Source organism: Parasteatoda tepidariorum, chromosome 8, assembly GCF_043381705.1.
Source record: "Parasteatoda tepidariorum isolate YZ-2023 chromosome 8, CAS_Ptep_4.0, whole genome shotgun sequence".
Taxonomy (NCBI): Eukaryota; Metazoa; Arthropoda; class Arachnida; order Araneae; family Theridiidae; genus Parasteatoda; species Parasteatoda tepidariorum.
Window position 1 is genome coordinate 39,552,081 of NC_092211.1, and position 12,932 is coordinate 39,565,012.

Below are 12,932 nucleotides of genomic sequence, written 5' to 3' on the forward strand. Positions count from 1 at the left end.
GTGGTGAATTATATATGCCTACGAATTTTTTAAAAATAGTGGTGGATTAAAGTCTACTAAATTGAATTTATTAAACCAAGAATCACAATAATTCAGTAAATTTTGAATTAATTTTCTGCAATTCCATAAAAGAGTGTAAATTTTATAGTTCTATATCATGTTATACACTGTCAGACAGCTGTTTTTCGCGGCCTATGTGAAAGGTGAGTGTCAGCAAGCGGTGGCAGACGCAACCTAAATGTAATTTCAGTGTCAGCCACCGGTGGTTGACGCTGCCTAAATGCAATTTCAGTTTCAGCCACCGGTGGTTGTCGAGGCCTAAATGTAATTTCAGTGTCAGCTACTGGTGGTTGTTCAACGTGTTAAGGACAAAATATTCATTCCTATATAATCAATTATCCGAGGTTTAAAAGTTATTTTATTTTTAAAAATAATTCAAAGACATTACAAAATAGCAGTTTGAAAATTTAATCTTTATGAAAATGCTTGCATGAAGCAAATGTAATGATAATATTTATGCCACTGACTAGAACACTTACGAACATGCCCTGCATTCAAGGTACCACAAGTTTTCTGACCATCGATTTCCAAATAGTCGTATTCACATCCTTCGCTTGATTCAACATCGAACTGTCGGAATGAGAGCTTGAGTCGACAGATCCGTGGTCCTAATCTCCTAATGGTGTACTTACATTCTACATCAGATGGGTAGTTTTCTGGATGCATGGGACTCAAAATGCTGAAGGCAAGCGATGCATACAAGCGATCACAGTTTCGTCCTTTTCCTTCCGTTCGTACAGATGGAACTTTAGCTACATTTAAGTAGAATGTTTTCATCAGAGATTAAATGTACGATATTAAGACATAATAATACAATGCAATATCATGCTTATGGTATACAAACACAATGCAACACCATATGTAGGATATTCTGCTGACACAAAACTCAATATATTAGCTTGAATTTTTAAGTATAAACTCGTGTATTCATTACTGACTATAGTGGCATGTTCAAAATGATCAATAATGTTCAATAACTAATACATGGTCAATAAGACATGTTTAATAATGAATAAATTAGTTTTTCAAGTTCGACTATATTTATTTCGGAGCTTTTTGGGCATATTTTTGCTCAATTCTGAGAAACCCTTTTTTTATAGGATAACGTTTTTATTACAGTTAATAAACTCGAATTATGTAAGATATTGGGTACAAAATTCTGATTATACTAAAATAATTTTTGTATGGGAGCAGATATAGTGTAAAAATTATATCTGAAATAAGCTAACGAAGGGGGAATCCGCTTATATATTTAAAATGCAGCTATGGTAACATAGATGCTTTTAAGCGAGACATGAAAAAAATAAATAAATAAATAAATTTCCAAATTTGTAGAACATGTCATCATAAGGATTCGCTTTTGTACATTTTTAAGAAATAGAACTTATGAGAAATCCGTGTTTAGGACATTATTTTAAGAAAATAAAACGAAAAAAAAGATAGCAAAATAAAGAAAAAGAAAGAAAAACATGCATAAGTCTTTTCTAAAAATTATTAAATAAAAAAGAAGAAAAAGAGAGAAAAAAAAACATGTTTAGAGACAGGGAGAATAAGATTATTTATCAGACTAAACAGTATAGATATAACAGTTAAAAATATAATTTAGCGTAAAAAAAATTACTCTTTTTTTTCCGCATTTCCTGGAGTCAATGTCTTCGATGAATCTAGATATAATGAAGCCGCAAAACAAATGTTTTCAAGATTTCATTCACAAAATAAAAATAAACTGAGCGTTTTTACGCACTTAAACCATTATACAATTTAGTTCCTGTATTTCGTATCTTTAATTTATATACAGATAAGTTAATTTCACACTAAGCTGCTGGGGCAGTGCGTGGGGGGTATTGATAAATGTATGTATATATATATATATATATATATATATTGATTATAACCATCCTCAGTCAATTGGCATTTACGTGAATTAAGATATTTGCAGTTCAAAGCAATTAATGAATTATTTTTATGAAATTGAACATTTATTATAGAGATCAGCAATATTTTGAAGAGTATGTGTGTCAAAGAAACTATTTAAACCATTGGAGGGGTATTTCAGAAGGTTTTGCTTATATTTTAACTGACGTTGTGTTTCGTGTATGAAAGACTAGATGCTTGATACACGTAAAAGGTACTGGCTTAAGGAAATTATGGCATGAAGAAGTTTGTTTCAAATAATATATGTGCTTACTAAAAACAATGTGTAATAAAATCCATAAATATAAAAAATATTTTAATCTGCAGTATGATTATGGATATTTAGTCAAAATAAATGCAAATGTAAGACTTGCATTACCTACCAAGAGCTGGTGAGCAGGGTAGCTGTTTGTACACTGCATAAAATCCTTTGTCAGATATGGAATCATCACTTTCGAACGTAACATTAACTTCTCTTGGATATCCATAAAATGTCAAAGTTCCTGTCAAGAAAAAAATGCTTATAAGTTAAAAGGTAAATAATAATTCAAAAACAGTGGAGCGTAACGTGTTAAACTTAAAACATTAATTGCAAAAATATCAGTAACAAAAAGATAAATGCAAGATACAATCTGAAAAAGGGAAATAGGTAATGATGGTATTAGTATCAATTTGTACTGTCAACGAAAATGACCATAGAAGACAAGCGAGGTCAATGAATGATATTCATTTAATTTTAAATACTTATATAGGTATTTTTTTAAAATCAGAAAAAAAAAACAAATTCGGTGGATGATATTTGCGTATGTATACTCCGTAAAATTCCTAAAGGGAAATTTTCAAGTGTAACTTACCTGTAAAATCGTTTAACATCATAGAATTAAAAATGCATGTGAGCAAATATAGTAAGCCACTTTTTTGCTATGTGTGGCCAAACAGTTTTTATTGATTCGAAATGGGTGCTTTACAAGTTTTCGAGATTTTCACTAGATTACGTGCTATGTTCTGATGTCCGCTTGAAGCTCATCCAGCTTAAGATCCATGGGTATCTGTATGATGGGGAAGTAAAAGCAAAAACTCATGCAGCGTCGGTGATGGTTCTTCCACTTCTAATAATAGAATCTAATAATGAATAATTTTCTTCCAATGGTTTTTCCACTTCCACTAGATTACGTGGTCTCGGTGTCTGTTTAAAACCCACCCAGCTATAGATCCATTAGTACCAGTTTGTGGGGGAGAGGTAAAGGCAAAAAAGGTGATGGCTCTTTTACTTCTAATGAATAATCTTTTTTTAATGTTTCTTCCACTTCTACTAGATAATGTACAATGTTTCTATGTTTGCTTGAAACCCACTCAGCTTCAGATCCATGGGCACCAGCTTGTCAGGGAAGTAAAGGCAGAAAACTATACATCCTCGGTGACGGTTCTTCCACTTCTAATAACTGTGCTGGAACTCGGATTCTGGAAACGCTTTTTTCTGATCAGTTACAGAGTTTGAAGTGTTTTAATATCAATTATTTTTTAGGACACAATTGTGTCTTAAAATAACGACCTCTTAAATTAATTTTCAATCTCTAGAAGAGGGAAAGCTCAAAAAAAGAATAAAATCTGGTGAGTAGAGAGTTTAAGAAACCACAAAAATGAGTTTATTGATCAAAAACGCATTTATTGTCATTGCTGTGTGAAAAGATGTTTAAGGTCCTTGATTACAGGCATGATCTTTCTTCGTAGTTTAAGTTAAATTCGTTTCTCAAATTCTGATGTTTGTTGGCGTGGTACATATTCAACTGATTCTTAAAAATCAAGATCCCAGATTCTGTCAACATTTCCATCCGCTCTTGCAGTTGAAGTCCTTTCACCGCACGATTCTCTTGCTTTTGAAAATACCTTAAATGACTGTAAAACACAACACTGTCTCCATAAGCCCGATTAAAGACCCCATCGCAACCTACCCAAGTCTGAAGCAAAATATGATAACTCATCATTGCACAATATTAATGTCACTTATTTTTTGAACACACTACAGAAACTGATTTAGATAGAAAAATGATTTTGGACAACAATATACATTAATCTCTTGAGTTTACATTTCTTTTGCATCAGAGGTTCATCTTCTACCTAGCATCCATCAGAGGTTCTTCACCTAGTTTGGTGGGCCCCGGATTACCATATCGAACGTTATATCACCAAATCTCATAATTTAATTATTTACACACTTCGAATAACCACGTGATTATACCTAGATATCTCTTTTGTAACTAAAGCCGCTCAATAGTTAAGAAAGTGGATACGGATTTTTAAGGGTTTAATTTTTGTTGTACATTATTTCCTCATTTGAAATTTTTAATACTTTCCTTACTTTTTTGCCCAAGCAGTTGCGGACCACAATACTTGATGCCGTTTATACGCACGAAGTCTGTTTCGCACAGAGCATTCTCAGCATGTAGCGCAAACTCCAGGAATTGGAAAGAGACTCTGCAATGATTAGGTTCAGCCACGAAACGGTAAACACATCTACGTGATTCTGGATAAGGCTCAGGAAATCCTGGACTTTGAAATGTGCCACTAGAATTTGCAAAGGTCATATCACAACCTCCTGCAAAATAATAACCCAGCTTGAATTAGTAAACGAATAAATACTTAAAATAAATTATAGCAATTTAATTGAGATTAGGTCTGTTTAAAAATAATAACAAAATCAGATTTAAGTTTTTTCTTTGAAAGCTAATTAAAAACAATTTTTAAATAATAATGAGCCATTATTATTTATAGCTGTTGTTTGTAACAGTTACTGCCATATTTAAGTTCAATCCACTTTCAGACAGCTGTCTTTTTAAATGTTTACAAGAAGAAAAACTACAGAAATTTTTTAAAATAAAAAGCGCTTGTAAGTTATATTTTTAACCATGGAAAAATTATTTCAACACATTGATATTCGGGCCCATAAAAATTGATGATGTTGTTGGTGTTTATTTACGTCACACTAGAACTGCATAATGGGCTATTGGCGAAGGTCTGGGAAACATCCCTGAGGATGATTCGAGGAAATGCCATCACTATTTTGATCCTCTGCGGAGGGGATGGCACCCCCGTTTCGGTAGCCCGACGACCTGCACGTGAAATCGAGCACTTTACGGTAGAACAGTTTAACGAGGACCAATACCACACACCCTCGGTCCCTACGCAGGCTGATCCAAGTGGTCACCCTACCACACACTGACCGCAGCCAGTGATGCTTGACTTCGGTGATCTGCTGGGAACCGTTTCTTAACGATCAGTCCACTGCGGGACATAAAAACTGATGAAAGTTGAGAATTATTCATCGATTTGAGAGAAATACAACCAAATTGTCAAATTTTTAAAGTTTATTAGCGCTAAAGTAAAGTTAATACAAGTTTTAAAAAATAATAATAAGATTTAAAAAGCATCGATCTGAAAAAAATATTACATAAGCATAAGATATTTACAATTTGTTAATTTTCACTGATTATGTGGTTTAAAATTACAAAAGCATGCTTACATATCATTCAAAAGGCCTTTAAGTATTTTTATTCAGTATTTATATTAAGTACAATTTTGTTAGTTTTTTGATGAATGTGCCTACTCATTTTTATGATCATTGCATATTAATTAATTTTTGCATACAATGATCATAAAAATAATCCTTTAATACCTTTAATTAATTACCTTTAATTTTTTTAAAAATTTATCTTAACAAAATATGACAGAGATGAGTTCATGAAATTATATTGCTAATTCTTCAGTATATAACATTAACTGAAGATGCAATAATAATAAGTGCTTGGATTTCGGAGCATTTGAAATACGTATATGAAAGTATTTACAAAAATTGGAAATTAAAATAGATTAAAAATACTTCTTAAATTATGATTTTGAGGTAAATAACTTGAAATACACTTCACCAATTTTTCTCGGAGGGGGAGTTTTTTGATCAGGTAATGGTGCACAGTCCATCTGTTGTCCGCGAATGTGAAATCCTGGACGAGAGGTAGCTGCATCTGAATGAAATTCGAAGACAACATCTTGACCTTCAAAAGGTATTATACCTAAAAGTATTTAAAGTTATTTACACAAGTTTCACCCAGGCATTAAATGTTTTAAAAATGGAATGAAAATGGAATAAATATCGAAACTTTAATATGCCTGGCACGACTCCCTTACATTACTTATCAGAGAAAAAATATCTATATGAGAGTTCAATGCTGGCATATTTGCTCTAGTAACGTTAAGTCTTCTCATATCGTGGGTTCGATCCCATGCCGGCCGAAGACTCCCCTTGCAGTAAATGGAGACTGATGCACGTTAAATCTGCCGAGTCTCAAAGTCCTCCATGTTCTCATAGCAAATCAATACCTCTGGAGGTACTAATCCAGGAGTTTCCTTGTCTTCTGGATTGATTCAAAATTACTAGGCTATGGAGTTGAACATTAGTAGTCGTAAATCCAAAATTGGGTCGGCTGTTCAACGACGGATATAAAACAAAACAAAACAAAACAAAACAAAGCAAAACAAAGCAAAGCAAAGCAAAGCAAAGCAAAGCAAAACAAAACAAAACAAAACAAAACAAAACAAAACGAAAAAAAAAAATAAAATAAAATAAAATAAAATTAAATAAAAAGTCTTTTCAGATGATTTATAGTATCTCAGAATCTCAGATGAATTTGTGTGAGCCCTTGGTCTAATACTGAGGAAAAAGAAGAGATATATGTCCTCCTTGTTAGACGTCTAAACGTTAAATCAGCTTCTTAAAAGACGGACATTTTTGCTAGCACTGATGTTCTTACGTAATTTTCTGTGGCGCTTAGAAACTCTATTACAGTACAAAATGACTTTTTTGAAAGAAAAAGTAGCTACTAATTGCATCGTTTTCTTTAAAATCAAATTTCTGCGGGGCAAATTTTCACTCTTTCGCTATTACCTTAAAATATATTTTTACTAAGTAATGCATTTTAAACGCCTTGAATCCTTTTGAAGGGCCTTCATCAGGGCCCATAAAGGTATAGGACATATTTTAAAGTAGTAACAAGTCTATAGAAAATACATAGTTTAAAGTGCCATATTATTAATCAATAGAACTTATAAATACTCTTTGTAAGCTCAAAGAAATAAAATAACTCTATAAAATGATTGAAAAATCTATTGAAAAATCAATAGAAAAAAAAATTGAAAAAGCTATAGAAAAATCAGAACACACTAGCTGTTAATTTTTCCATATAATGGAAAACATTTATTTATCGGCCAAGCACAACTTAAAACAATAGTGAACATCAAAATTTTTTATTTATTAAAATCAGAAATATTTTGTCATTTGTTTATTCTAGAAAACTCTAGAAATTATGAATTTGAAAATCGGCAATCAGAAGAATTTCTATGTATTATCATAGTAGTCATAATTCAAAAAGTCAGAAATACGAAGAATATTTTAAGGTATGTGTGTTAGCAAGACAGCACTTCATCGGGGGACATTTCATCAGGGCACTTCAGCACTTCATCAGGGGACACACTGCCTTGATTTGATGAAGTGCTGTCTTGCTAACACACAGGAATAATAATTATTTGAGTAATGAAGACATTAATAAAAAAGATTGGATAAATTTATGTATTATAAACATTTTTGAAAATTGTCTCTTTCATGGTATTTATTTTTACAGACAAATTCAAGGTATCTCAATGGGAAATTGTTATTCAAGTGCATTTGCTAATATTTTCTTACATTTTTATGAACAAAAATTTTTGCAACCTAATTTATTAATTGGGTTTAGATTTATTGATGATTTAATTATTTTTGATTGTAACGATTTAGATTTAATTAAAGATATTTATCCTGAGAAACTAAATTTAATAAAGACAAATTCAGATGAAAATGGCGCTTATTTCTTAGATTTTGATATTAAACTTCATAACCCACCCTCAAAAAAAATTACTTGACTATAATTATTTTCGAGTCATCTGCATTTATTTTTTTACCCCACCTCACCTTAGAAAAAAATAACTTGACTATAATTATTTTCGATTCATATGCATTTATTTTTTTATCCCACCTCACTTTAAAAAAAAAATTACTTGACTATAATTATTTTCAAGTCGTATTTATTCCTTTACCCAAAGCATAAAAGGTATTTGGGATTAACTCTTAAATAATAGAGAAACTTTTGTTACCTGCAATAAATCAATTAATTTAAAAATGAATAGACAATAAAGGAATATTATTTAACCGATTTAACTGGAAAAATGTAATATTATTATTTTGATTAAAATAAAAAATGCTTACTCTTTTTAAAATGCTGAATGCTTAAATTTTTCAGTGGAGGAGATGACAGAAATTTTTTCAGAATTAACATAATAAAATTTTCCTCATATGCGCTTGATCTATTATTCTTTTTCTCATAAAAAAGTATCATTTGTGAACGAATAATATTGAAACATCGTTGTTTGCATGAAGTAAAAATTTAAAAAATGAATAAATATTAAAAATTTTTTAATAATGTATCGATTGCATTTTTTCCCGAATTTAAAATTGGACAAAAAACATTAGTTTGGGTATTATTACAGTTTGACAACAGATGGCAGCATCATAAGGTTTTGATTTTCTTCTCTTTATTAGTGTAGTCCTAGAAAATGTTTAAATTTCATAGGAAACTAAATATTCTTGAAAACTTCGGAAATTAAATATTCTTGAATTCTATTCGGAAATTAAATATTCTTTCATTCGGAAACTAAATATTCTTGAAAAAAATATTTTTTTAAAACTTTTTCTCCAAATAAAAGCTGCAAAAAAGAAACATTTGTACAATTTGAACTATTATAAATGATTTTATTTTTCATAAGTTCAATTATACACTTATTGTGATTTATTTCAAAATTCGTATATGCAATTTATATCCCGTGAAATTTTTCCTGCTTGCAATCTTGCAAAAATGCAAAGAAATTTTACCCAGTAATAATTATTCTAATATTTTTTTTAATTAAGATTAGGTTTTACTATTAATGAACCATGTATGCTTATAGAAAATACAATAAGTATGTAATGCTCTACGAGTGAAATTTTTCTTTTAAATAACTTCATGAAAAGATCGCTCATCTAAGCACTTTCAAGTACACAATTAAAATTTAAAATTTTTTTTTCGTATTTTTTTTAATATCATAATTTATCAGTAGCAAGTTCTAGTTTTAAATGTATAAACAAAATAGAACGCATTAAATTAATCACAATAAATTATTCTGTCGGCAGCTAATTACAAACGTTCGATTTTTCATCAAAAATTACCAAATGGTCCCCAAATTGCACCGTTGGGACAAAACAGGCCAGCCATGGCCCCATTTTTACCCATTATTGTAGACCTGACATGCCAGCTAGCATATGCTGTTGCTTATATTTAAAAATTTAAAACGTAAGTTAATTTTAGATAACAATAATCATGAAAAAAATCAATAACTTATAGTCAGAATGAAATTGAACGTGTAAACTGTAATTAACAATAGGAATTTTGTCCTGAAATCAAGTAATGTCCTCTATCGATATAAATATCTTCCTCGATGGATACTTTTGAAAAGAAAATTTCCTTGGACATAACAATATGTTGATATGATGAACTAATTAGTTAACAAACAGGGATTTTTTTAGCGTTATGCTTTTCTTCGAAGTTGAAGTCTCCTAACTATAAGAACTAAAACCTTTAAAATTTTCGAATGAAAAATAGTTTTGAGAGATATTTTTTAAAATTTGGAAGTGAAGTATAACTTTTTTAGTGAGAAAATATTTTTCTATCCAAGCTTATTATATTTTGAACCCACAACCATCGAATCACAAAATAATAAATAAGGGAAGTACATTCATAATGAAATGGTTTAGTTAGACAGGAACTGTTTCTTTCCTTTTAAAAATATTTTTTTAGAGAAAGGGGCCTTTGTACTGTTTGTCTAAGATAGGTACTCTGACCGCCACTATGTCTGCGGCAGTCTGGTGATATGGAAACAAGAAGAGGGCATTTTAGGGAGGCTAGCTTCGATGAAGAGGTCTCCTTTTCTCTCGCTGAAACCAGTCCTAAAGATGGACCCCGCACCCCTACTTAAAATAATCATACCTCGTTACCATAGTCACCGCCACAGCTCCAGACTAATGTCTGGCAGAGTACTAATCTTAGACAAACAGTAAACATTCCCACGGCAGCCTGTTTGTTGGTCAGGGTTGTTGGTATTGTATTCGGATCATGGATTTAGTGATTTGTGCGTGCATAGTTGTCTTCGATCATCGCCTAACGTACGTACCATAAGTTTTGGGACACCCTGTATATTCAAAAACAATAAACTGACTTACGCTTTAAGTTAGTTGGATATATTCCGCAAAGTTTCTCTTCTTGTACTTTAAGATAATCATATTGGCAACCATCACTGGCTTCAACATCAAACGTCAGAAAGGTCATTTCAATGGCGCAGACACCCGGATGTGCTTTTGAGACAGTATAGACGCACCTGAGGTGAGAATCATAATTATTGGGATGGTTGTCACTGCGAATCTCAAAGGTTGCTGTTGAGAAGTGCAAATCACATGGTTTGGAGGGTGGCACTGGTAGCTCAGTTGTGGCAGCTGAACAGTCGACTTGCTGAACACGAATCATGAATCCCGGCCTAGAAGTTCCTGAATCTGTATGGAATGTAAGCTGCTTCTCATAATCTTGGAATAAGTACGTTCCTGAAAAGTATTTTCAGAAAAGCACATTTAAAAGCATAAAACCAAATTTAAAATCTTGATGAACAGTGTGGTCCTTTATATATCCTAGAAAAAAAATTTGGATTAATTACTGAGTTATTTATTTGGCTCCTTTTGAAGTTGATGTATGCACTTTATTAATTTGAGTTTAGTTGACAGATCTATTTAAAATGGATCGAAATTTTACTCACATAAAAAAAAAATCTAATAATTTCATAATTGCTGCTATTTACAAAGAAATAAAAGTTTAAATATTTTCATTTTACGGTAGTTGGTAGAGTTCTTGAACTAATTAAAATTCTAAAATTTACAACCAGTTTAGACACATTTATGTTTTCTGGTCAATTGCCATAAATTAATGTGTTAAATTGTGTTTTTAGAAAGACAGCACGTAACACAAGAATTGGACGGATATCTTATTTTCATAAAGATAACACAATAATGAGTCCTTTTTTCTTTCCAGGAATGTATATAAATAAAGTCATTTAAAAAAGAAAGAAAATAAAAAGCTTACTTGTGGTATTTTCAATAAGACCACAAATTTTTTCTCCGTTTATAGATAGGTAATCATATTCACAATCGCTGCTTGATTCAACATCAAATTTTAAAAATTCCATTTCCAAACGACATATGTTTTCATCACTTCTCCTGATAATGTACCTAGGAAAACAAAAGAGCCATTTAGTTTCACTTACAAATTAAACTCAAGAGTATTAAAATCTAACAAAAATTAAAAAGTTACATTAAAACATTTACATATACTGGGTTTTCCAAAATTCGGCCTTTTATCACATTAAACATGTGATAAAAGGCATAAAGAGAGGCAAAACTTATTATAAAACATGAGGTTAGCAAACCTCGATGGGAAAGTTAAAATCGAAAAAAAGACAGGTTACGATGTCATGCTGAAAAACAACTACAAAAAATATTAAAAACTTTCTAATTAGAAAGCATTGATTTGTTTAGTCATTGCTAGAGTTGTTCAAAGTGGCACACGTTGATATCATTGCACATTCTACAACGTTGTAGAAATGATTCCTGAACTTGTTTGAAGATGCAATGTGTGCTTTTGATCACTGCATAAGTGACGACCATCCATGCTATGAGATCTCCCGGTGTCTCCACAAGCGTTATGTAAATTAGTGATTTAAAGTTACTCCATACGAAAGAACTCACATGAATTGAGATCCGGCGAACGCGGAGGCCATGCACTGAAAGCCGGGTGTCCTATCCACTTTTTTTGGAATTCGGCATGGTGGTGATTACGCACCTGAAGGGCATAAGGTTCATGCATGAGGTGCAGAGGTTCCATTATGCATAAGCTCATATTGCATTATGTCCGGAAAAACTTTGCAGCAAATCAGGGAGGGCATGTTACATAGAAACAGATTCAGAGCCGTCAAGCGTTTTTGGTTTGTGACCCCGTGTTCTGTGGTGTTCTGTGGTTGTAAAGATATTTTCAAGAAATGAGAATTATATTTGAATATATTTTATTACTTACATATATTACAGTATTTGTTTGCAATGGGTCTATGAATAGGTCCATTGTTTTTAATTATTTTTTTTAGTTCTTTCCTTTTAAGCATTAAAAATATATATTTTGGATATTGTAACGTACCTAAAGAATGATATTAAGGTTGCTCAAATAAATAGAATACTAGTGTAATAGCATCAGAATTACAGCATCCACAACACGGCAGTCATTTAGGGTTATAAAAGAAACTCTGCCCCACAGACTGCGTGCAAATGATAAACCAGTTGACATGTGAGCTCTTAAAGAGTGTATATAGGCGCTTAAAGAAATATGCCCTCAAAACAGAGCAATGCGTTGTAGTACGATTTTTCCAGGGAAATGGTTCACAATGCTCACAATGAGCTGTCGTTTAACGATAACCTAATATTTTTTTTTTGTTCAGGAACGAATGTTCTCTTTATTTATAGATATATGTAACCAAGTCTAGAATCCCAGTAAGACAACGAAATTATAACCTCGTTTTAATAATTCTACGATATACGAGTATATCATAAAATATATCACGACTTATTTTCTATCAGGCGTTTTCTCTTAACTTTCTAGGCACTGCAATGTTTATTGTACAGTTCCTCTACCAAAGTAACTGTACAGATACCATCAGTCGAATACTTCAATTATCCTTAGTAAATTTTTAGCAGCACGAAATTCGTTAGAGATCTCGTCAGTGTTTGTTTGTTTGACCTGGGTCTTGGT

At 31.6% G+C, this 12,932-nt stretch overlaps 1 protein-coding gene across 1 annotated transcript in view; it reads right to left on the bottom strand.

The window, feature by feature from the left end:
* The window catches only part of LOC107451418 (cubilin), a 97,211-nt gene that overhangs the window by 40,611 nt on the left and 43,668 nt on the right, over positions 1–12,932 (bottom strand). The window contains exons 10-15 of the mRNA XM_016067495.3: positions 11,220–11,365; positions 10,313–10,687; positions 5,898–6,041; positions 4,334–4,570; positions 2,358–2,477; positions 540–812 (exon numbers count right to left, since the gene is read on the bottom strand). Of these exons, the coding sequence (XP_015922981.2) occupies positions 540–812; positions 2,358–2,477; positions 4,334–4,570; positions 5,898–6,041; positions 10,313–10,687; positions 11,220–11,365 (1,295 nt within the window). The remainder of the gene's footprint in view (positions 1–539; positions 813–2,357; positions 2,478–4,333; positions 4,571–5,897; positions 6,042–10,312; positions 10,688–11,219; positions 11,366–12,932) is intronic.